Raw genomic sequence first — 26,027 nt, 5'->3', positions numbered from 1 at the left:
CCTCTTAGAGCCAGAGCCCAAGATCAAGGTTTCTGACCTGCTCATTCACTCCCAAGTCACACATAATCCACAATTCTACTCCCTTCAGAGGCGCATGAGGTAGAACTGCTGTGGGGAGAGAGTGTGGAATTCCCAAGGGGGACAACAAACACTGTTCTCATCCTGACTGTGTCCCTCACTTTGCCTCTGAGAACCTTGGTCTCCTCAACTGCAACCGAAGGGCCTGCCCTGTCTGTGCTCTGGGAACCTGTGTGTATGTGTGTGCGTACACAGTGACTGTACACTTAGAGCTTCAGGTGACATCCGGAATTTTTGAAGGTACAGCAGTTCTTCCAAAATTTCCTGGTGTGTGATTTTCTCAAATTCCCAATGTCACCCTATTTTTTAATGGATTCCCCCTACTGGGGAGGCCCAGGCTGGTCTACATGATGGGGCACAGGAGCCAGACAGGTTGGAAGTCAGCACTAGGGGGACCCCTTGGGAGCTGCCTTTACACATGAGCTGCATTGAATCCGCAGATGGGAGCCTTATTTGGGGTGACTGAGAGGTGCTGGTGGAGATTATAGGGTTAAAGTGCCACATACTCCCAGGCCACCTATTGGTCCAGCTCCAAGCCCATGACAAGAGGAATGAACTTGAGCCACCTTTTCTTAAGAAGTGGCACCTCCTTTGCCACCAGGCTCCTTGGAAGCTGACTGGCCAGGTTCCCTCACAGCCCTTCCCTGGCCTCTAGGTGGCAGTAGAGATGCAGACTTGTTGCCAGTGGATTTGTCTTACCTATGTTGATGAAGTCTGACCGATACTGACATGTCATCCCAAATCCAAAGTCTCTCCAAAATCCAGTTTCCTTCTTTATGACCTGCAGGGAAAGCACCATCATTTGAGAGGGAAGGAGAGAGTGGATAACAAGAAACGGAGGTTATTCACATAAGCAACATTAAATAGAGAGTCCATCCCAGCACTGATAAACAGCCGCAACCCTGTGGGGGAAACGCAGATGGATTTGAGTCCTTCTGGACGGTTAGGAACACAGTCAGCTCACCAGTCCCAAAACAGGGCCTTGTGATTTTTGGCACCTCTGGCCGGAATGTTTCTAGGGTACAAGGCATGGAAACACACACACACACACACACACTCAAAAACAAACCGGAGAGCAAGTTTTTGAGCAGCGCCATGGAAAAGCCACCTACGTGTCTGGCCCAACACCAGTGCCAGCGAGAACTGGAGGCCTCGGCCCCTCACACAGGGCCGGGCTGGGAGCCAGCAAAGGGCTCAGGAAGTTGAGAGAAGGGATAGAGAACAACTCGGGATTCAGCTGCCCTGGCACCGTGCACACACAGGGCTCCCTCGGGCAATGGAAGGAAAACCGAGGCTTCAGCGTGTGACTCCGGCTCCGCTCCTGCTTGTTGAGGAAAAGGGCACGGCGCGTCCAGGTTATGAAGAAGGACTCTGTCCATTCATCTTTACTTTCAAGCCAAACTGCTCCAAAAAGCCTCTGCAAGCCGTTGCCAGCCGGCCAGGCTGCCGAGAGGCCATCCAAGTGGTGACTCTCTTCAAAAAGCCAGACCTGGCCCTGCCCAACCTCTTACTTTGCAAGTAAATTTCCAATGTTCTGGCTGAAGCAGCAAGACGTTGAAGAAGTTGCTTCTATATTTCTGGCTGAGGTAATTCTGGGAATGGTTTGGAGACCTATTTGAATCGTTATTTTTCATGATTCACTTTTGAGTTAACATCGTTGCTTCGATGAAAGGAAGTCCCCTGGGGGGTGGTTTGAGGGGAGGCTGCACCAGGTCCCCATCCACGCGGACTGTGCCTTTCCCGTCGGGGACGCCTGGCTCTGTTCACAGCTAATGAGACACAGTGTGCGTCTTGTCCCATCTTGACCACCGGCTGGCTTCTCTGCCTCGGGTAGGCCCCGCACTTCTTCGAGCCCCTATTTCCTTTCCAATAATTGAGGAGGTTGAGCTAAACCACCCCTAAGGTCTCTTCCAGCTCTAAGATCCAAACATTTGTCCTATTACTACTATTTCACCTCCCTGAAGTTTCCCTTTATCTATGCCACAGGCTACACTGTACTGGACAGATGGCTTGCAGAAGGGCTGATGAACTTGAAAACTCTTTTACTCCATGACCTGGGAAGCAACCTTATTTTCACTACCACCTCCACGGGGATGCCGCTTGCACTGCTGCCAGCGCGCAGCAGGACTGCCAAGGGAAGCCAAGACCACAAGCAGCTTCGTCGGCTACTGTGGTCCCCAGCACGTGCTCTCCAATCCCTCTTCAGAACAAAGGCCTGTAACACAAACCTCCCAAGTGACAAGACAATGTCATTAGTATCGACCGGAAAGGTTTTACAGGGCAGGAAAGTCTAACAAAAGTCTCCACTGAGTCATTTTTAAAACTGGTTTCTGCTTCATCCCTGTTATACCAGGTACGCTGTTCCTGAAGCAGCTACTGGCTTAATATCCTTGTTTCCCCAGGATGCAGACAAGTCTTCTAAGCTTCTGGATAAAAGTGGAGTCGAAGAGGAGTGCCAGTATCCAAACTTCAAATACTTGGCTGAGGTCTATATGAGTGCAAATGAGAAAGGTCCAAATGGGGAGAACAACGGGTCAGGGCTTGGGAAGAAAGACAAAGGGGTGGGGAGTGCAAGAAGCAGCCACTCCAGGGCTGGGGTGAGTGGGCACAGTACCTGGTAAACCTGCACACAGTGAAGAATGACCCTCAGCTGCAGACAGGGTGACAGAAACAAATGGATGTGTGAGCTGGGAATGAGCTACATAAATACTTATTAACATTGGCTTTAAAGTTGGCAAGCCACGAAAAGCCACTGTCTGAAGAGCTCATTGAATCGTAGCCCTTGGTGGGAACCGATCGTGCCCACAGCATATACTGTCAGGGACAAGATGGAGTGCACTTATTAGAGTTCACTTATTAAGGCTCCACCACCCCAGCTGTGCTGAGCCGCTAACTGGAGTGGTGCCCTGGACCAGCAGCCGAGCCGGGAGTGAGCGCTCTCCAGTGTACATCAGATCACAGCACGCTCCCATTTAAAGCCCTGCCGTGGTTTTAATTGCATGCTCTCTAATGCAATTAGAATGAAATCCATGCGGAAACCTCCAGCCTGCAAAGGCCCCACGGGACCTGGCCCCTGCCTGCCTTGCCCAGCTCACGTGTCCCTTATATTCTGCCTCCTGAATGCGCCAGGATGACAGGTCTCCACAGCTGGATACCTGAAGAGCTGCCTCCCAGGTTCACCCTTTCCCTGCTCACCCCTGGGCTCTGCTCCAATGTCATTGCTCAGAGTCATTCATCCAGGCCCTTCCAGCCACTGTCAACCCTTCCCAGCATGTCACACTCTACACCATCACCTGGCTGATTTTCTCTATAAACCAGGCTCTCTGAAATCACCCTGTTGTATTTGTTTCTCTGTTGGCCGACTGTCTTCACCTACCACCTCTGGTGAGTGCAAGCTTGGTCTCCAGCACCCAGATCACTGTCTCCCACATAGCAAAACTCAATAAATACGTTAAGTCATCAGTTAACATCATTGATGGGTTCTGCGACTTCAAGCCAAATTATGTATATCAAAACCAATTTTACCATATACTAATTGATTGTTCAACATTTACTAGCACACCACTGGCTTTATGCCATGAAAAAAAATTTTTTTAGTGGAATTAATCTTCATTTTGAAAATGTATCTCTGGCAGAGGATGAAGGAAAGACTGAGTACAGAAGAGAGAAGGAGTCTAAAGACAGAAGTGGTAGGAGGCTCCCGCCATGGCCCCAGCAAGAACTAACAAAGCTTGAGCCAGGAAAGTGAAATGTTAATAATTACTGAAATTACAGCCATTCCTTCCTCAAAGAGCTGTTTCTACATTAAAGCATCAGCAAGTTTCATCTCGGGTGTAAAACTCAAGAAATTAAATATTCGTATAAAATCCCATGATTTCACTTACTACTTATTACTAATGGTCTGTATTCAAACGTAGAGAAACAAGTAGTCTAAACACACATGCAGATACCCTAAGTTTGGTTTCTTGCTTGCATCTGCAGACAACATGTTATCAAATGACAGTGGCAATACTGGTAGCCAGGAGAAGTAATGACCAGAACCTTGGCGATGAGGTCATATCTGCAGGGCTGCTGGAAAAGCTGCCTTTCGTTGGCAAGAATAAATAACTTTTGTTACAGTGACATTCGGGATCTATGTTCTCCCTTTGGACACTGATGTATTCCAGGAAGGCTATCAAGAATGCATTAATATATATGCATTATATACTTCTAGACCGAGTCAAAATGAACCCTTGGTAGGAAATCTTTCCTAATTTATCCCTCTCTTATCATTCCTTTTTTAAAATCCTCACCCAAGGATATTTTCCCCTTGATTTTTAGAGAGAATGAAAGGGAGAGGGAGAGACAGAGAGAAAAATCAATGTGAGAGAGACACATCGATTGGTTGCCTTCCCACACGCGCCCTCACGTGGCCGGGGATCAAGCCTGCAACTGAGGTACATGCCCCTGATGGGAATCGAACCTGGGACCCTCAGTCCCAGGGCCGATGCTCTATCCACTGAGCCAACCTGGCTAGGGCTTATCATTCCTTTTTATTTTATAACTCCTTAGCTCCTACACATTCCATCTCTATATTAATGTCTGTAGTTTGATGTTCTCCTTTGGGATGTTTGTCAGGTCATTTCCTTTATATTTCAGCTCTCATCTAGACCCTAAGTCAGTGATGGCGAACCTATGACACGCGTGTCAGAGGTGACACGCGAACTCATTTTTTTGGTTGATTTTTCTTTGTTAAATGGCATTTAAGTATATAAAATAAATATCAAAAATATAAGTCTTTGTTTTACTATGGTTGCAAATATCAAAAAATTTCTGTATGTGACACGGCACCAGAGTTAAGTTAGGGTTTTTAAAAATGCTGACACGATGAGCTCAAAAGGTTCGCCATCACTGCCCTAAGTGAATCAATTCCCCCTGCACTAGAGTAAGAAAATCCTAGTTTGGGCCTGTGCTCGGCTACTAGCTGTCTGTGTGATCTTCAGTAAGTCTAGAGACAAGGAGGGAGTAGTTGAAATTATGTCGCAATCACTTCTGAGTACACAAAACTGTTTCAGTTCTCTGCCTCCCTGACTAACCTAAACTAGTTCTCTGTAGGCAGCAAGTGCTCAAAAAATGGCTCACCCAGTAAAGAACAAAATCAATACTTTTCTTTTTTTGGATGGAGACCCCTGCATCTCACAGACAACTGCTGTGTTTCTCTGGACTAAACAGTCACAGATACTGGACCCCGAAAGAGCAAACTTATGTGGTCTAGGGAATGTTAAAGGTTGCAGGGTAACTTAGAGGTTCCAGCTGTGGACACGGCAATCTGGCTTGACCATTAATTCTGAGAATCTGAGAAACTGGCTTCCCCGCGCCATACCTCTGGCTTCCCCTTACACCTGCTTCCCTGCAGGAATGGTAATAACAGGATAAACCTTTTAACCTGTAAAATGACAAGAATTCCTTGCAAGCAAATAAGGTCTTTAGGAGTTTAAAGTAAAAACCTTAATCTCATTTGATGTCAAATGTAATGCGGTACTTTATTTAAAATCGAAGGGACTTTTATTCGGATTGGTTGAAGGAAAATAAATCCTGTTTCCCATTTCCCCCTCAAGCCCTATTAGAAGCTCAGAACTCTTACAGAATGGAAATAAGAAGCTTTTCTGTCTCAATGAGGGTGGATAAAAATTGGTTTTGGGGGAGTGAAACCTCTTATCGTGTTTATGTACAAAGCACATATGGTACATAAACAGACATTCACCATATCTGGGGTATTAGAATTTCATTGGGGGAAGGGAAAACTGTATTATTACTGTCCTGTGTGGCTTGTGTCCCAAGTGGAACTGTGCTAGGACATGACCTTGTCCAACCTGAAAGAACCTAAGCTGACTTTCTGGAACATCCGCTGCCAGAGGTTAAGTGGAGCGGGGCACAGGATACGGCTGGAGAAAACAGGTTTTGCTACTTCTGGCAGCTTGAATACAGAATCCATCCTACAAAAGAATTTCATAAAACATGTATTTTTGCCCTAGCTGGTCTGGCTCAGTGGATCGAGCATCAGCCTGCATACTGAAGGGTTCTGAGTTTGATTCTAGTCAAGGGCGCATGACTGGGTTGCAGGCTCAATCCCCAGCAGGGGCTGTGCAGGAGGCAGCCAATCAGTGATTCTCTCTCATCATTGATGTTTCTCTCTCTCTCTCCCTCTCCCTTCCTCTCCGAAACCAATAAAAATATAGTTTTTAAAAACAACAACATGTATTTTCCATGAAAATCAGTTTCCTCTCCCACTGCACAGAAGCATGTCCATTCTCACACAGCAGATTTCCTTCCCAGCCTATGAGGAGCTCAATGGGAGGAAACATGGCTTTGTTTCAAACAGGAGACAGAGCTAACCAAGGCAACGAACAAACGGCCCCCAGGTCAGATGCTCCCGAGACCCAGCCTGAGCCAGAACACCGCCTTGACACGCCCAGCTGATCTCTGCAGGAAGAGATCACAGCCCAACTTGACAAGAACGGGAAATTGATTCTCCGAGGGGCATGCCTGTGTGTGGCACAGAGGCCCTCTTCTGGCTTGTCTCGTCTTCCTGTTGCTGCCCTGCTTCTTTGCTAAGTGGACTGACTCCACCACCAACGGAGACAACTCAGCTACAGAGATCCTTGGTGGCTTTGTGGCTCCACCATCCATCGCCTGTGTAGCTAAGATCATAGCAGAGAAGCCACCATGCCTGTGACACTGCTGATGCTAATGTCCACCCCAAGTCACCGTGATATGTGGGAATGATAGCATGATGGGAGGGGGCTGGATCTAGCTCCTGCTTCCCCACTGACTCACTCACTGTGTACTGGGGTGAGCCAACCCTTCTGACTTCCGGTTTCCATCTGCCAAATGGAAACACAATCTCACCTTTCTTACCTTGCGGATTTGTTTAATAATAAAGAGAAAATGTGCTGCATCCATAATGCAACAACACTAGTTTCCAAAAACCATAGAAGAAAACTAGGAAGGTGTGAAATTACCTTTCTGTAAGGTACTGTTCCTATTTATTTTCCACTTTTAAATATTGCAAGCACTTTTAATCAACAAGGCACTGGGAGCAAAGGCCAGAATGTCTGCCAAACTTTAAAATGAATACAGGACTCAATCCGCAGATTTCTACTCACCTGTACTCATGGTCAGGTGCCCTAGTAATGAAAGACATGAAACAGAGTCCCACAGAGGCACCTGCGAGTAATTACTCACCAGCTGCTGTTCTAAGGGAGGGACAGCATCGTGATGGCCGTAGATGATGCCAGGATTGTACTGGCTGAAAAGGACTGGATAAAATACTTTCTTCCCTGCAGGCCAGAAAGAAAACATTCGCTGAAAGCAACAGACGAAACTATTAGGTTTGTTCATCTATATTCAACCCACTGAAACATCCCAGATATTTGCATCCACTTTTCCTTTTCCCTTCACTCAAGTCTAACACAGATCTTAGAAGTTCTGCACCAGGTAGACCAGATGAACAGACTCTCAAATATTTCTAGCCTCTTAGCCCAGGAGTGATATTCAAAATAGTGATATCAACCAATGAGAGTGGGTGTGAAAGACAGTCCTAAAGCCCTCTGCCCTGCCAGACATTAACCCTTTAATTGCTGGCTTGTGGGGAAGTCTGAAGGGTTGCCAGAGGCTGGGGTGACTTTGTGCAGCAGGCATAGACATGGGGAGCCTAGGGCAGTTACTCTTTATCAACTTATCTGAAGAGTTTCAATATTTTAACAACTGGCATGCCCATTCCAGTAGTTATCAGCTGAATACCAGTTGTGCCTATAAGTCAAACTCCATGAAAATAATTTTTATATTGTAAGTTATTTCTGCTCAGCTTACTTCTTCCCTTGGTAACTAGGAGCCAAATGCCACCTGAGGGAGAGAAAGAGAAGAGCGGACGCCATACACCCTTACCTGGCTGTGTGTTCAGCCTGCACGTATTGAGGAACTCAGAGGTGAAGTGGATGTCAACGTCACAGAAAAAGAGAAGGACGTTGCTTCCCTTCCAGAAGCGGGCTCCTACATCAAGTCCCTTTCCCCGGGAAAATTCTCCATTCAGTTGGATGAAGGTAAAGTTCCTGAAGTTGGCAGCTCTAAAGGGGAAGAAAGACACAGTCCCTCAGGCTTCCCAGGTCAACAGAGTCCCCTTGAAAATACACGACCAAGGGCCATCTACATCCGGACATGTTTCTTTTGTAACCCTGAGGGCAATGAGACTACCAGGCAGTTACAGGATGACCCAGACTCTTCAGAAATACATTGGGATTAAAGGTACCAAGAACAAACACCTAGCAAAGTTTTAACACCAGTTTATTTCTTGCTTCTCAGTAATTTTCCCAAATTGAAAACTGTATTGTCATGATTAATAAATACTTTTATGTGTGTGTGATGGAGAAAACTTGAACCAGTGAAGAGTAGATCAACAAAACGCAGGAAAATGTCCATACCTTCTGAGCCAATGAAACCCAGGAAAATGTCCATACCTTCTGAGCCAATGAAACCACTGAACCAAGGAAATGAAATCCCATTAGAATGGCTCCACCTCACATCCTCTCATCTGTATTCAACTCCAGGAGCCAGACCTGATAGTCCTGATATATGCTTATCCCCAAACAGATGTAAACCTGGATTCCTTCCCCACGCTCAGGAAATGCAGAAGAGCGAGACAGGGAAAATGACAGACTTAGGTTCAGAAGACCAGAACTGCCTCAGACCTGGCTCTCCATAGATTAACTCTGTGATCTAGGCATTAACCTCCCAGAACCTCAGTTGCCTCATCTGCTAAATAGGAATAATAACACCTTCCTTAACCACCTCACAAAGTTATTAGTTAGGTAAACACGGCCAAGAGTAGAAAGCACTATGTAAGCATCAGCTACTGCTGTCACTGGCACAGGCGAGGATTCCCAAGCCCAGGGCAGTGAAGCCAAGACGTTTCTTCCTGTGGCTGTTCTTTCCCAGGCACAGCAGTACCGGAGCCAAATGCCACCTGAGGGAGAGAAAGAGAAGAGCGGACTCCATACACCCTTACCTGGCTGTGTGTTCAGCCTGCACGTATTGAGGAACTCAGAGGTGAAATGGATGTCAACGTCACAGAAAAAGAGAAGGACGTTGCTTCCCTTCCAGAAGCGGGCTCCTACATCAAGTCCCTTTCCCCGGGAAAATTCTCCATTCAGTTGGATGAAGGTAAAGTTCCTGAAATTGGCAGCTCTAAAGGGAAAGAAAGACACAGTCCCTCAGGCTTCCCAGGTCAACAGAATCCCCTGGAAAATACACGACCAAGGGCCATCCACATCCGGACATGTTTCTTTTGTGACCCTGAGGGCAATGAGACTACCAGGCAGTTACAGGATGACCCAGACTCTTCAGAAATACATTGGGATTAAAGGTACCAAGAACAAACACCTAGCAAAGTTTTAACACCAGTTTATTTCTTGCTTCTCAGTAATTTTCCCAAATTGAAAACTGTACTGTCATGATTAATGAATATTTTTTTGTGTGTGATGGAGAAAACTTGAACCAGTGAAGACTAGGTGAACAAAACTCAGGAAAATCTCCATACCTTCTGAGCCAATGAAACCACTGGGCCAAGGAAATGAAATCCCATTGGAATGGCTCCACCTCTCAACCTCTCGTCTGTATTCAACTCCAGGAGCCAGACCTGATAGTCTTGATATATGCTTATCCCCAAACAGATCTAAACCTGGGTTCCTTCCTCACACTCAGGAAATGCAGAAGAGCGAGACAAGGAAAATGACAGACTTAGGTTCAGAAGACCAGAACTGCCTCAGACCTGGCTCTCCATAGATTAACTCTGTGATCTAGGCATTAACCTCCCAGAACCTCAGTTGCCTCATCTGCTAAATAGGAATAATAACACCTTCCTTAACCACCTCACAAAGTTATTAGTTAGGTAAACACGGCCAAGAGTAGAAAGCACTATGTAAGCATCAGCTACTGCTGTCGCTGGCACAGGAGAGGATTCCCAGGCCCAGGGCAGTGAAGCCAAGACGTTTCTTCCTACGGCTGTTCTTTCCCAGGCACAGCAGTACCTTCTGAAGTAGGACATATCTCCGCACAAGTTCCAGGAATTCATTCAGTACCTAGTGGGATGGAGACTGCCTTCTACCAGGAAGAACTAGAGAACCACTTATAATCCTATTCTAGCTCCTAATTCCACCTTCACAGATGCCTGGAACTTGGCAAATCCCCCTACCCTGCTGACATCACCCTTCTTTTCACATCGGAATCCTCCCTGTACCTGGCCTATCCCTATCCCTCAACTTCTCTCTAATCCTGATGTAGTGAAAACACGTTCAAAAACCTATTTCCATTTTTAAAAGTATGTCTTCCACTTGCGTAAAGGTCAACATAAATATAGAGTCATAAACTTTTCAAATGCTAAGTTGTACTGATATCTTGTAATTTAATCAGTGGAACAAGTTCTGCTACCCCTTCCTAGACTTCTCATCTTCTTTCAGATCTGGGAGTGAGCTTGGGCTTTTATCTTGGGAATCTGTGGGCCCAACCTGTCTGAGTCCGATGCCAGACATGCTTTTCAGATTTAGATCAAGGCAGGAGGCCTGGTGATGGGAAGGGCACTGGCGGATGAGTCAGGAAACCTGTATCCAAGACCTAGAACTGCGCCCCCATGAGTGCAGATGTTTGCAAACATGTAAATAGATGAATTATTCTAATGCTAGCTCTGCCTCTAATGTATCAGGGGCAAATAGCTTCATTTCACTGGCCTCGGTCTCCTCACTGCACCAAGGCCCTTTCACTCTAAAATTCTATTTCTGTACATTCTGCATCCTGTTCAGCACTGCTCCACATTTAGAGGCACTCTCCTCTCCTTCAGGACTTGACCTTCACTCTTTACTCCAGCCAGGGGCCGAGTTCATCTTTCCTGTGAGTAGAACTATGGTTGTGCTCCACAGGCTCTTCAGTCCTCGATTGGCCCTAGTGAAGGATTGGTACCTCCCTGTCTCCCAAACTGTTAGGTGCAGTCATCTTTGTCTCCCTGAGGGTTTCCAAAGCCCAGCTCCTATAAGTCAGGCTCAACTCACTTCTCCTGCCCTATTTGCTCAGTTTTCTGGAAAGTGTTACCCTTGGGCATTGCCTGGTCTTTTGCCTGTTCATCTAAGGGAGTCTCCAGGTCTCCCGGACTCATCAGCCATCCTGAGACCCATCTTTCTCTCAATGCCAGGAGCAGGTCTCTTGCTTTGCTTGTCTCAAGGTTCCTGCTCTTTGAGACACTCCCTGACTGCAGGGTGAGCTGTAGCTACTTTGCAGGACAGAGAGGACTGACATGCCCAACCAAACACAGGGAAGCGGCAAGGCTGTCCTCACTCAGGTTGTATCTGACTCATAATTCAGGGTCCTCCTCCAAGAGGTCTTCCAGGAGCTATCATTCAAGAGCTCAAATATAAAAATGCTTTATATTTAAACAACAGCAAACAAGGTTTGCCAAGGGAGAGGAATACAGTTTCTTAACACTGTGTGTTAAAGGAGCTGCCAGTTTCTCTCCTTAACAGCCTTACAGTCCATTTGTATAGATAGAGCAAACATTTACAAACGTCATGTTGAATACTTAAATAAGACCACAAGGCAGCATCAGAAACTGAGGTAACAGCATTAGGGGTAGGACAAGCCTGGAGATGATCAACCTTTGAGTGCATGCTGAGTGCTACACATTTAGAGGGGAGAGTGGTCATTATGTATATAGACTCACCCAATACACAAGTTAATCTAGGTTGTTCTTTCCAAAAATTCTCCAAACCCTGGCTTGGGCTGCTCTTCTCTGCTCTGCTGCAGCAGGGGGTGGGGAGGGGAATGGGCTTGCCAGTCAATCAAAGTCCCTGGGAAAAGGGGTAAGGAGAACATTGTTCCCAGTGTTTGAGATGACCTTAATTTGGAAGAACTTTTTTTTTTTAAAAATCTTAAAACATTACCCTCTATTCAATCTCCTTCCTTTCTCTTCATCCAATCTCTTTACAGGATGAGATAATCCATGTTACATCTGTGGCACTACCCAATCTGAATATGCATTTCAAACCTCCTCTCCAGTATGCCTGCAGGCCATACAGAAAACCTCAGGACACAGTGCCCATCCCTGTCCAATCACTACCCACACAGAAACCTCTCACCCCACGGGGCCAGTGCCCATCTGGCACCAGCAGCCTCTACTTCCCTCCAAACCCACTCCTTCCTCTATACACAACCCTGCCTGGCCCAGCTTTGCTTGGCCTCCTCATCCACCCTGACCAATGCTGACCAGCAAGAGACATGCATCATTACTGTGGGCCTGGTGGGACACACGTGTGATGTCCTTATGTTGAAGGCCTAACTAGGGAGCTGGACATCAGTGCACACAGAGGCAGGGTGGGGACAGAGTCATCGATGGCCTGGGTAGCACATCCGCTGTCATGGGCACTGGAGAAGGCCCAGGGCTAACTTTAAGTTGTCATCCACCTGTGGTTCCCAGAGTGGTTGCCAGGTCACCGTGCTCAGCTCGGAGTCCATCTGCAGATGGATAATGGTACTATCCTTCCTCCTAATCACTCAACCCCGGCACTTCTTATAATTAACCATTATCTGGGGAACCGCTCCTTCTCCTCTCCTGCCATTGGGAAGGAGCTCTGGTCATTAACAAGTGTCCTCTACAAAGGAAGAGGGCTGAGCTGGAAACACCAGAAAGAGAAGAACCTGGAAGTGGGACGCCCTCCTCTCATCTCAAGCTCATCGGCACCAGCACCAGAACACAGGATGCAACAGGACAAAGAGAAACCAGCTTCTGCAAGACAGGCCTCTTCCCTCAACACATCCCATATTTTCACTCAGACACTGCTCTTTGGGCAGAAGATGCGCATACTAGCACCCCTTGCTCAATAGTATTTGAAACAGTGTATATTAAGAGGCAGCCAAGCCATGAAAAGCAAGGACATTCCAATGCAGAGCACTGATTTGCCCCAACGTGGTCTGGCAGCTGTGGGTTTAAAAATGTGCACAACACGGCCACAAAGTTGCAATCCCAAAATGCAGACCATCAAGGTGCACAGACAGGGACCCTGTTTTGTCCTCCTTCTGTCCCCCACGCCCCACAGTGACCAGCCAGAAGATGGCCGCTGATGGCATGGACATGGCTGGGGCCTCCTGCCTCTGCTTGGTGGTCCCTCCTGGGATATGTTTCCTCCATCCACTCCAGTGAAAGACTCACTTAATCTTCATGGCCCATGTCAAGCATCACTGCCTCTCTCATGCTCTGCTGCAAACTAAAGCCCCTCTCTGGGCTCCCAGGCGTTTCACCCAGTCCTGCCTCTGTCCTCCTGTGCCCAGTGCCTCCTTGTGCCTTTGCTTTGTGTAGACACGCACAAGATGACCTCACAGGCTCTAAACCTTGGAGGCCAGGGATGCCTTACTTTATGTTTCTATCTTCAGAGGTGATCTGACACCATGCAGGAAGTGGTAGTCACAGGGACACAGTAGATGACCAATAAACACTAGATTAATCAAGAGCCAAATCAATGGGCAACACTGAGGCGCATCTCAAATCTGTCATTGTGGGAAGGCGCTGCCCCAAAATGCCACCTTCTTCCCTCAGGTGGACACTGGAGAAGCCCCTGAACATCAGTCCATTTCCCACATCAGAAAGAGTCTTGACCAACAGATTCCAAAAAACAGACACAAACCTAAGTAGATAAATAACAGAACAAAAGAGAGCTGAGGAAAATAAGATGCAATCTGGTCTGAAATATTTAATTCACCCATGCAAAGAAATGTAATATTTTGCGGCTCGTCTCATAAGGCATGGACATTTTTCATGGTAGAACGAGAGCACTACATTCTATACTTGGTGATTTCCTATTATGCATCAGAGTCTGCAGTTTCAAAAGGGCACATGATTACTCATAATTATTTCTTCTTTTCTTCATGACTTGTATTATTGGCTGATGAACTCTTGAGTTTCTCATTGAATTCCTTTCTTTTATATAATAAGTCTGGCATATGGCAACTCCTCCAAGTTATACATAATCATTCTGATAGAGGTTATAATGACCTGAGAAAGCTAGGGTTTCTGCTGGAGATTTAATTTCTCTAATTGACTTGCATTTCCCAGAACTGCTGGATTAAAAAATGATGGAAGATCTTGCTGTCTAATATGATTTACTCTAATACATACTTCTTCCCACCACTGCAAGGAAATTCTCTTAACGTGACACTTCCCACAACAACCCTTCATTTTAAAAAAGCACTTAAAAATTTACATAGGAACCAGTATTATATTCAATGTATAATTTACAGTTTTAAATCTAAGAGCCCTAAATATTAAAATCGCCTATGAATTCTACTTACTGAAGACATCTGAATACAGTAAAGGATTTAAAATAGGCAGTCTGAACAATTAATTTAGAATTTTCTAGATTCTGAGCTTATACAAGGCTCTGTTTTAGCAAGTTCCTTTTGAAAAGATAAACAATTGATAAGTCATTGGCTAGACTACCAAAGAAAATGAGAACTCAAATTAATAAGAATTATAAACAAAAGAGGAGACATTGCAATTGGTAACACAGAAACACAAAGTATCATAAGAGATTATGTGTAATTATATGCTAATAAATTACGTAATTTAGAAAAAATGAATTCATGAAACATACAACCCACCAAGACTGAATCATAAAGTAATAGAAAAATCTGAACAAATCAATAATGAGCAAGCAGATTCAATCAATAGTCAAAAATCTCCCAACAAATGAAAGCCCAGGACCAGATGGCTTCACTAGTGAATTCCACCAATCCTTCTCAAAACTCTTCCAAAATATTAAAGAGTCCTCAAATAACATTGGTATGGCCAACATTGTTTTATTATAACACTAGAGGCCCAAAGCACAAAATTTGTGCAAGAGTAGGCCTTCCTTCCCCCAGCTGCCAGCACCGGCTTCCCTCTGGCACCCGGCAGGCACCCAAGACCCAGGCTTCCCTCGCAACCCTGGCTTCCACGGAATGACATCTGGAAGGATGTCCGGTCTAATTAGCATATTATGTTTTTATTATTATAGATTGATGATATGTCATAGGAACTTAACTCTTGTTTATATCAATTAGCCTATGGTACAATTAGTTTTCTTATACATTGTTTCACTTAAAGTCACAGATCCTCTTGATGACATTGAGGACTTACTGTGTGTAGCTCCAAGCACATGTCTACCTCAGCCAGCATTTCTCAAAGTGGGAGCCATCCACCACCCGTATCAACATATGGAACTCATTCTAAATGTTGATTCTCAAGCTTAATCTCAGGCCTATTGACTCAGAATTTCTGGGGTTGGGTCCCAGGAATGTGCATTTTTAAAAGCATCCCAGATTATACAAAGCACACTTATATTTGAGAACCACTGAGCGAGAGGCTGTAACCTGTGATTAACTAAAGCGTAATATGGAAAACTCTGTGGAATAAGAATCAGATATTAAGAACTGATTTATACTGCTTTCTTTGGTAAATATTTTTACCAAAGAGCTTATAAAGGAATATCTACACTAATAAAAGAGAAACATGCAAATTGACGTCACTCCACTACACCCATCAGCCAATCAGAGCGACTATGCAAATTAAGCCAACAAAGATGGCGGTTAATTTGCATACGCAGGCGTGGACTGAAGACTGAAGACTGAAGACTGAAGACTGAAGAGGCTTGGAGGAGAAGCTAAGCCTCGCTGCGGCCACAGCGGAGAAGCCAAGCCTCAAGGCTTGGCTAGTCCGCTGCAGCTGGACCAAAGACCTGGGTCCCGGGTGCCAGGGGAAAACTGGTGCCGGCAGCCAGGGGAAGGAAGGCCTACTGCGCGAATCTTCATGCAATGGGCTTCTAGTATTATATATTATCACACACACACAGAAATTAAAATTTAATGAAACAATATTTATCCTTACTACTTATAGCTTCTATCCACTCTATTTCAATTATTTTGTAATACTGAGCATAAATCTATTTCACAACTTTCTAATGAATCACAAAGCACTGATTTATAGCAATCAACTGAAAAGTAAAGCTCAACTGAGTGAGCATAAACGGAGTGAGTAAAACATTGCACAAAGTCACCAAAGTAGATTTTGAAAAGATATTCTTAACTATATACTTAGCTGCATTTAGAGCAGTTTAATCACAATACTGATACCCAAATGAAATAAATTTCACTTAGACTGATTTCATATCTCATTACTTTCAACTAACAATTATGGATTTTAGGATGGAGTACATTGGAGTGAAGAGTTTAAGGCGTGAGTCCTGGAAGTTCACAGACAAGCTTCAGATCCTGGCTCTCCCAGGTGTCAGGTGGCAGCCTGAGTAACAACCTCACTAAGCCTCAGTTTTTAAAATGCAGCTAACAGCATCTACTAGTATCTTGTAAGGTTGCTGTGAATATTAAATAAGATCCTCCATGTAAATAATAATAATTATTATTATTCAAAGGTAAGATGCATGTGAACAAGAGTTATACCTTCTTAAAAGAATGATAAAGATGACTTTACAAGCTTCTTATTTAAGTTTTCAACTGGATTACTATGGACTCAGGCTGGCTGCAGAGAGTGGGGCATTCCTAGGAGAGATGGTCTGATCAAAGCAACACAATGGAGGGCGTAGGACAGGCCCCAAGGCATCAGTGACATCAATACTGCAGATATCACCAGTTAACGGAATGAGGACATCCACAGAGAAAAATGGGGTTCCAATAAATGTTGCCAAGATTTCTGTAGCACCTCTTTCTTTAAAGCACTGGTCAATTCAGTCTCTAACATGAAGTTCTCTGCTATGGGTAGATTAACCCCTAGACATTTTTCAACATTTTAAGTAAAGGATCCCAACCACTCAAATGATGTTACTTTTCTTGATCAGATTCTCTTCATTCTTTGCTCACCAAGCAACCTGCTGATTGAGAATTCAGCTTGTCAGGTAATTTGATATGGTGAAAAAATGCCTTTGATAATAAGAGTCCGTAAGCATTCTAGTCATTTGAAAGGGTATTTCCCATAACAATGTCTAAACAACCTCGCTAAGCCTCAGTTTTTGAAATGGGGCTAATAGCATCTATCTCGTGACATTGCTGAGAATACTAAAGATCATCCATGAAAATAATAATAATGATTATTATTCAAAGATAAGATGAATGTGAATAAGAGTCATACCATCTTCAAAGAATGATAAAGATGATTTTAAAAGATTCTCATATAAGTTTTCATATATATCATCCATCAGACTTGGGTAAATTTGGTTATATGTATCTATCAGCAAATGTCTGGTCATCCTTGATGTCCTGGGAAGGTGCCAGACCTAACAGGACTGAGGGTCACCTGGAGAGCTATTTACAAATACCTAGGAATGGGCAGCTGGCTGCCATCAAGGCCTCTCCTGGACAGCCCCTGGTGTGGACCACCACTTTCTCAATCCTGGCTGCGTGTTAGAATCATCTGGGAAACTTTAAAAAGATCAACTCCCAGAGATGGATAATTCCAGAGACATTAAAACCTATCCACAGTGCAGAGGACACGAATTTTAATAATTCATGCTCCCCATTCCTAAGCAGAGGTGAAAAGGATATTGCAGCCCATTGCAGTAGAGATATTTCTATTTCACATTTAGGATATTCAACTATTTTATTCTCTTTGATCTCCCTTCAACAGAGGCCGTAGCTTTAAGCTGTTACTGGTTTTAAACTCTTAACTCACAATTGATTTAAAACAGAATTCAGCAAACTTTTTCTGGAGAGGACAAGAGAGGAGAGAGTTTACGCTTGGTGAGTCATACATTCTCTGTCACAACTATTCAATTCTGCAGCTGTACCACAAAAGCCACCATAAATAGTATGTCAACAAATGAGCATGCCTGCATTCCAACAAAACTTACAGAAAGAAGTGGTGGGCAACATTTGGCTAGGGGGCTGCCTCAGAATGGTTGAATAAGTATAATTAGCATTCTGTTCTTGTGCCCATTAATACAAAATTAGTAACAAAGCATGAAAATAAATACAGAGTGCACCCAATCTTGGAATCTTATCCTTTGACTGTCATCCGATTACCATTTACCAGAAATTCAAAACAGAGGCTCTGTTTATATTTAGGCCATATTTTGAGAATCAAAGTCTTTTCTGTCAAAGGTATAGTTTAGATACTGATTCCATTTCCTTTTTGTATAAACCTCCATTTTGTAGCTTAACCTAGAACAGTGGTTCTCAACCTTCCTAATGCCACGACCCTTTAATACAGTTCCTCATGTTGTGGTGACCCCCAACCATAAAATTACTTTCATTGCTACTTCATCACTGTAATTTTGCTACTGTTATGAATCGTAATGTAAATATCTGATATGCAGGATGTATTTTCATGGTTACAAATTGAACATAATTAAAGCATAGTGATTAATCACAAAAACAATATGTAATTATATATGTGTTTTCCAATGGTCTTAGGCGACCCCTGTGAAAGGGTCATTTGACCCCCAAAGGGGTTGCGACCCACAGGTTGAGAACCGCTGTTCTAGGTCCTAGAACAACCCCAACCCCTTTGCATCACACCACTTGAATTAGTCATTCGAGCCAGAACCTGAAGCCATGTTCTTAAGCCAATCAGAGCACGGTGCAGCAGAGTCAGGGATAAAAGGAGAATGGACTTCCTGATTGGTCTGTCTGCCCATCAACTTTTTGATTGGCTAAGCACCAAGACATTTTCAAGTGTCTGTCTCATTCCCATGACACCGTTTAAGAGCATTTCTAACAATTTGGACCTATTCAGACTATTTCTGCCACTACCACCCTCTAAGCTTCACTTATGGAGAAACTACACTCCCACCCCCTCCGATTACTCAACCGAAACCCCGAAAACATCCAAAACAAACCACAAGGGAGCATGACAGTACCATTCCAGCTTCCTCACTAGTAGAAAATGCCATAGATGTTTATTTATTAACTAAATATTTGTAGGGGGAAAAATCCATCTCTGCTGTCGTTAAACATATTTATTTTCCTAACAACTGATCAATGGAGTATAAATATAAATCCTAAGTCTAAAGTTTTTAGTTAAATAATTTCTGTTCAACTGAATAGATTTAATTAAGGATCCTGCCCAGTCATCATTTCCTGCTTCCCTCTACTCTCTCAATATGTATAATGAATGAAAATCAGAAGGGTGAGACCATTGGCTAAGTGAGTGCCATCTAAGCATGGATATCACTCTTAGCCTTACAAGCTGTGGCTGAGATGGCGCTGACTGCACGGCTGTGCCCTCCCCAATTCCCACTCCGTGACATAAAGACCTCAAACCTGCAGTGCTGAAAGTGAAGACATCCAATCATGTGGAAGCCCAACAAAGCCCATGCTCCCTACCCTGGCTGCTCACAGCAGTTTATCTCAAAGTCAAAATCAACAACACCCTGCACAATGAGCACCAGTGTCAGGCAGAATTCCCCCTACACACGGCCAGCAACCAACCAACCTCGCAGTTAATAAGGATAATAAGACAAAAATCGGAGTTTCAGCCTTGGATGTGTATGAGCTCAGTGACCATAATTCCTGTTTATGGCTCCACGTCGTACTTACCTGGAAGTGTTTTCAAGTATTCCCTTGACCTCATTCATTTCTTCTTTCCCAAAGTAAACAACGGTGAGGTGAATTCTCCCATCCTGTTGGATGCATGTCTCCCTAGAAAATAAAACATGTGTATGTCTGGACCTGTTTCCCACAGTAATAGGAAAGGCCCAAGCAAATAACCTATTTTGTAAAGTGCAAAAGGGTCTTAAAATAAGCTTGACCATCACAATGACCTGTATTTGTATTGATTTTTACCAAGAAACAATGAAATTTAAATGTGCAGTTCTGGTCAATAGAAACTTAAAGGCTACAGGTCCAATCTACCATAGGCCTAGCCCATTGGGACACCCAGTGCCATGGGAAGGGCACTGGTCCTACCCTTCTTTGCCATCAGAAGTCTATGAAATAAAGAACACAAAATTCCATTGTACAGACAAGCAAGCTAAAGCCCAGAGAGGTTAAAACCAGAATCCTTGTCTCTGACTTTGCTCTTGTGTGCCAAACAGTCTTAAAGACTGAACGTGTAAAGGTAAAAACATTTTTCCATTTGGGTCCCTAGAAACTCTTGGGAACACCCAGCAGTGTGACTGTCCAAGGGAATGATAAGGCATAGGCACAGCTGCAGCCTGTCACCCTTCCCAAGCAGATACACTTACCTTCACTACGTCCCCATTTCTCCTCTCTGTGACTCTGTCCCAGGCACCGGGCACCTCATACTCCAGGGTCCCGGCAGCCCTCCCAGTGCCGGGCCTCCGGCTCTGGACTGGTCTACACCTGTTGTCCCCACTAAAGCTTGTTATTTGCCCATGTCCTGCTCTCTCAATGGTAACACCTAGTTTCTGTGTAGCTACCACAGTATGATCCTCTGCTGAGCACTTACTTCATCTATATGTGTAGTGTGTGTACATGTATGTGCAGATATGTGTAGGCCAAAGTATATGTGTAAATATGTGTTTAGGTGTACACGTCTGTGTATACATATATGTGTATGTATGTGCATAATTTTACAGATGTTTTCTGGAAGCATGTTAATGGAAAGATTCTACTGGCAAGACGGCCTTTTGTGATATCTTGATATTTTGCATGTCCTTCCATTTTATTCCTTTTGTCTCTGTGTTAGCTACTTTCCTTAACCCCCAAACAACAATCCATATCATAGCGTTCTGGAAATCTGTGTGCTCTAATTGCAGAGGACAATTTATTCGATGCATTTTATAATGACTTCAAAAAGGAGTGATTGTCTAGCTCGGGTGGCTGGGAGAAATCCAAAGAAATAGAAGATACAGTTCCTCACATCAAAAAACTTATATAAGAAATAAAATAAGCTCAAATAAAATAAGGACACCTCATGGCATTGATAAAAAATGTAGCGAATTCAGAAAGCACGGGAAATTCTGTGGGCTGGGGCCTTGAAATACGGACGGGGTTTAAAAAGGTAGAGGAGGAAGAAGAGAATTCCAGGTGGGAAAAATCTAAGGCACGGTTACTAGTACTATATTGACCCTGGGCAAGAGGCACACAGGGCTCTGCCTGCTCACAGGCGTGGTTCTGAGAATTCTGTTTATTTCCTGTGGAAGAAAGGTAAGAGCTGCCTCTGAAACCCAGACTGATGGCAGAGCTCCTAGAAGCAGACACGGGACCAAACACAGAGGCCCCGGATGTGGCAGCTTTAATACGCAGAGCTCCCTCGGAGCCCCAGTCCCTGCAGACTGAATCATCACCTCCCGACAATGAAATACTCTGTAGGTAAATGATCCCTCCTGCACACTCGCCAGGTAGAATGAAAGCACGCACACAGCGCCAAGCACCCAAAAATCTGTTCTTTAAAGTGTTTGCAGTTGGAAGAAGTCCATCCCAGAATCATAGAGGGTCAGGCGCTGAGCCTGAATAAAGAAGCATTCTCATGTGTGTGTTTCCCCCCCTAGGGATATCGTTACCAGCATTTTAAAATCCATTCAAAACACTTCCTGTTTTCAAGGAATAGAACAGACTCTTTGGACCTTTACTGTCCGTTCAGCAGCTGAGGCTTCCCAAGAAGGCAAAGCAGAATTTGTTCAGAGGTCCACTCTGGGGTTCCCTGCCATTTATTCATTTATTCCTTCCTCCATTCAACAAACAATAACCAAACAAACAACAGGCTGTGTGCCAGATACTCTACCAGGGGAGCTTAAAAATGAGTCAGACGTTCCTGCCCTTGAGAAGTGCTCCTCTTGTTCATGACTGAAACCGTCTGTAATGCAACAAACAAATGCTTGATGAGAGAAGGAGCAGAGTGCTATGGAAATATCACTGTCTGTCTGAATGGTCTTGTAACGTTTGTATTTTTCAAAGAATTCTCACTAGACTACATCCCCACGATGTGAATGAGAAAGAGTGTGTGTGTGTGGATGACTGTACATGAAGCTGTCTGTGTTTTGCTGTAATGATTTGTACCTGGACACAGCCTGCCTGGATCCCGCGAGCCAATTTGGTTGTGCAATGCATTATTCTCATTGTGTCACAAGTAAGAAGAAGAATCATGTATGGCCGTGTTGGGGAACCAACTACCCAGTTTCCCTGGGATTCTCCATGTTTTAGCACTGAAAGTCCACATCGCAGGAAAACTCCTCAGCCCCAAGTGACTGGGACAACTGGTCACCCCACCTGCCTTTTCACAGTGCATTGGAAGAAACGGACTGCTGAAGAACTATAGTACAAGGCAGGATGGAATGATGCAGTAACAGTTGAGTAGTCTACAGGGCATTTACCTTTTAAAAGATAATGCTTTAAATAGATAATGCTTTAAGTAAATTAACTTCAAACAATGACAACTGCAAGCCATGTACCAAAATGTGGAAAATGGCTAAGGTCTTGATACCACTAAATGACCAATGAAAGGGACACACACCTATGCCTTAAACATCACAAACAGGAGGCCAAGGAAAGAAACAGATGATTTTATTTTATCTTCATGTGGCTTCCAGCTCCAGCAACTGCCTCAGAAAGAGGAGCTGGAGAAGCAGCCGGGGTCGGGGGAAGGCAGCCCAGAGGGATGGCTGCGCTGGGGAGAGAGAGGATCTCCAATTTTCACTTCAGGATCTCAGCACGAGTAGAGCCACAGTGGAATATTTGGTCTCTCCACATCAGGTGGAAAGTAGAGAAGAAAGGTAGAACTAACCTAATTGTTTTTTGTGAAGTAACCCTTCCAAGAAGGGTGTACTTGGCAGAACCAAAGGACAAAAGACCATCACATTGTCAAGCTCCACCATAAGAGCGAAAAAGGAGAAGAGATAAGAGATGCCAATAGGCAGATGACATAGCTTATACATGTCTTCCCCTGACATACACACACCTTTAAATACAGGAACAAAGCTTTGTCTTTTCTCTTCTTTTGGACTTATGGGAGTTGTGGAAAGAGCTGCTGAAGACAACACATAAGTGAGTTAAGAGAAGTAAACAAATGGGGCTGATTCTCTCTGATGTTCCAGGCCTCAATCCTTGACCAAGGGCCCATTCTGAGAGACAAATAATCTACCCCTCAGGGAAAAGATCCATCCACAGTTGGGTCGAGTGAGCCTGGTGCAACTCCCAGATCCATACCAGGACTCAGAAGAGCCACAGGAAGTGGGATCCTCCAACAAGGGCTGCACAAAACCCCAGCTGAGTTCTTCCTCTCTTCTACATGTTCTTTCAGACTACAAATGAAGCAAATAGAACAATAAATGCCCTGTCCGCAGAATATCGCTGGGAGCGGGACACAAACAGTTCTCAGTCAAGACGCGAAAGTAGCCAAGAAGAATCCACTCTGACATCAGAGCAAAGAGGCTGGATGGCCCTCAGTGTGCCATGCAGAAGAGGGATGAAAACAAACATCACACCTACCACATCTCAAGAATAACAACAAAATTAAAGGAAGAAAGAAAGAGAATTAAGGGAGAAATAGCATTCAAAAAGCCAATGAAAAACCAAATCTGAAAGAAGAGATAACTCAAACAGAAGAAAATGTCTTACGAATGTTTCACACTTTCTTAATAAAAATGTGAATTCCATTTTTTAAAGTTCAAAGAGGATATGACAAAAACAACAGTTCCTAGGCATATTCTATGCTCAGAAAACACATTGATAAATGGACAAAAAACTGAACAGAATAATTAAAAATACCAAGGTACAGAATAGACATATCTGAAAATCAAATTCCTCATAAAGAAAAGGCTTATGTGAAAACAGATAAAATACAAAGGCATTAAAAAATGAGAAACAAGTAAAAAAATTGAGAACACCTGAGAATATACAATTGTGTCTGCAAAACAGAGAATCCAAATAAATGAAGCGGGACAAGTACTCAAAATTAGAGCAGCGAAAAAAGTTCCCTGAAACAGAAGAATTTACACAGCAAAATAGGAAACTGAATTATAGAGAAATCTGAGAGAACACAATAGACATTGACCAGAGACATATCCTAATTAAGCTATTATGATTCAAGACTAAAGAAGGAATTCTTTGGACATTCAGGCAAAAGTAAGTCATTTTCAGAAGAGACTAAAATTGTCCTAACACTTCTTCATGGTACCATTAGATGCCAAAAGAATATCTACAAAGTCCTGAGGAAAGAAAGTGTCCCCCAAGAATTTTAAGTTCGGCCAGGTGACACTTAAAGCATCAAGATAATAAGCAGACATTCTAGTCCGAAGAACGTATGATCCTTCTTGAAGGAATTTCTTGACCATGAAATACAGTCAACCAAGGCCTCAGAATTGAAGAAGCTATTGTTGGAGAACTGCTAATGAAAACACTGAATCCATGTAAGTACTGGAATTGTAATTATAAAACAGAATGTAAACGCTGCAAACCCTGAGAAGGTAAAAGTAATACAAAGCTGAAAAAATTGGAAAATGGGACACAGGAGAGGAAGGAAGCATCACTGTGCTGATTTTCTCTTCTTATTGTAATTGCAACCAATCCAGTCTAAAATTAAAAGCATTATGTAGTAAAAATTACATAATAATTCCAATCTTCTCTGTTTTGAAAAATCACTTTTGCAACTTTAGAGGGATCTCTTATAGTTGAGAAACCCTTTCTTAAAGATCAGCAATTTCTTCTATGGTACTTCAGATTCTCTTCCATAAATTTAAGTACAGTAAAATTTAATTATTTAATTAAAAATAGAACACACAGTATATCTCATGTTGTATTAAATTATTCCCAACTAGCAAGTTATTTTTTTTTCCCTCACCCAAGGATATTTTCCCATTGATTTTTAGAGAGAGTGGAAGAGAGAGGGAAAGACAGAGAGAAATATCGATGAGAGAGACACACATTGGTTGGTTGTCTCCTGCACGACATCCGCCCAGGCCCGGGCTGGGGAAGAGCCTACAACCAAGGTATGTGCCCTTGATCGGAATTAAACCCAGGACCCTTCAGTCCACAGGCTGATGCTCTATCCACTGAGCCAAACCAGCTAGAGCAGCAAGTTATTTTTTCATCTGCAAATATACAAAGAAAGGCACCTAGAACAATATTCAATTAATATTAAGAATGATGAATTTGGGGAGGCAGAGTCAGGAGTGAATTTGTAAATAATTTAATCCTTGTTGTGTCCTATATTGTTTAAAGGTCTTATAATAGCCATGGATCACTTTTACAAACTAAAAAGTCATGTTTAAATTACAAAAGCAAAGAACAACCCAAAACCTGTCACTGAATTTTTAAACAAAATATGTGGTAACTATTTATAAGACAGAGAGAATCCAACAGGAGTCAGTGCCTACCACAGCTAATAATTTTCAGTCTTGGGATGGAAGAGACTTCATACAGACAACATCAAATACTTAATAAACAGCCCCTTACTTTTTCTCCCAATACTTTTTATGGCCATATTACTTGCATTTAAATATTTAATTGACTGGAATTTACTCAGGGTTTTGGTGTGAAGAATCACATGTAATTAACTGTGCTAAAGCCATGCACTGGACAGTTCATCCTCTGCTGACTGGCTTGAAACACCACCTTTACTGAGTTCTCACAGAATTAAACAGCCTCAGGTTTGAGTGCCATCACTCACCTCATTTTTTCAGAGACCTCAGTACACTCAGAACCTGGGCTACAGAGCAAACTCCCCACCCAGGCTTCTGCTCAAGTGTCCTCTGTCCTGGGCTGCCTTTCTGGGTCCCACTGTCCCTTGTGTCTATTTCTGCTGTAGCTTCTAGCTTCCTATGAGTAGATCTCTCCACGAAGGCGGGCGCTACATCTCCATCTCCTCTTCTCAGCCCTGCGTTTGGTGGAGTGTCCGGCACACACACAGGCCGCCTAAATATTCACCCCACCCCCACGTAACAGGTCTTCCGACCCCCCCGCCCTCCCACCTACAGGCACCACCAGGCATC

The 26,027-nt window shown here is 43.8% G+C and overlaps 1 protein-coding gene across 2 annotated transcripts in view; it reads right to left on the bottom strand.

Annotated features, from left to right (window-relative positions):
- Positions 1 to 26,027, bottom strand: part of CSGALNACT1 (chondroitin sulfate N-acetylgalactosaminyltransferase 1) — a 77,524-nt gene that overhangs the window by 4,092 nt on the left and 47,405 nt on the right. The window contains exons 3-6 of one of the 2 annotated variants that reach the window (XM_005856494.2): positions 19,675 to 19,776; positions 9,122 to 9,300; positions 7,303 to 7,397; positions 778 to 859 (exon numbers count right to left, since the gene is read on the bottom strand). In XM_005856494.2, coding sequence (XP_005856556.1) covers positions 778 to 859; positions 7,303 to 7,397; positions 9,122 to 9,300; positions 19,675 to 19,776 — 458 coding nt within the window. Of the gene's footprint in view, positions 1 to 777; positions 860 to 7,302; positions 7,398 to 8,004; positions 8,184 to 9,121; positions 9,301 to 19,674; positions 19,777 to 26,027 lie in introns of both variants that reach the window. The other variant, XM_005856495.2, reaches the window with a different exon arrangement.

Source organism: Myotis brandtii, unplaced genomic scaffold (genome assembly GCF_000412655.1).
Source record: "Myotis brandtii unplaced genomic scaffold, ASM41265v1 scaffold103, whole genome shotgun sequence".
NCBI lineage: Eukaryota > Metazoa > Chordata > Mammalia > Chiroptera > Vespertilionidae > Myotis > Myotis brandtii.
Note: the sequence above shows the minus strand (reverse complement) of the source record. Positions and strands in the feature narration are given on the sequence as shown.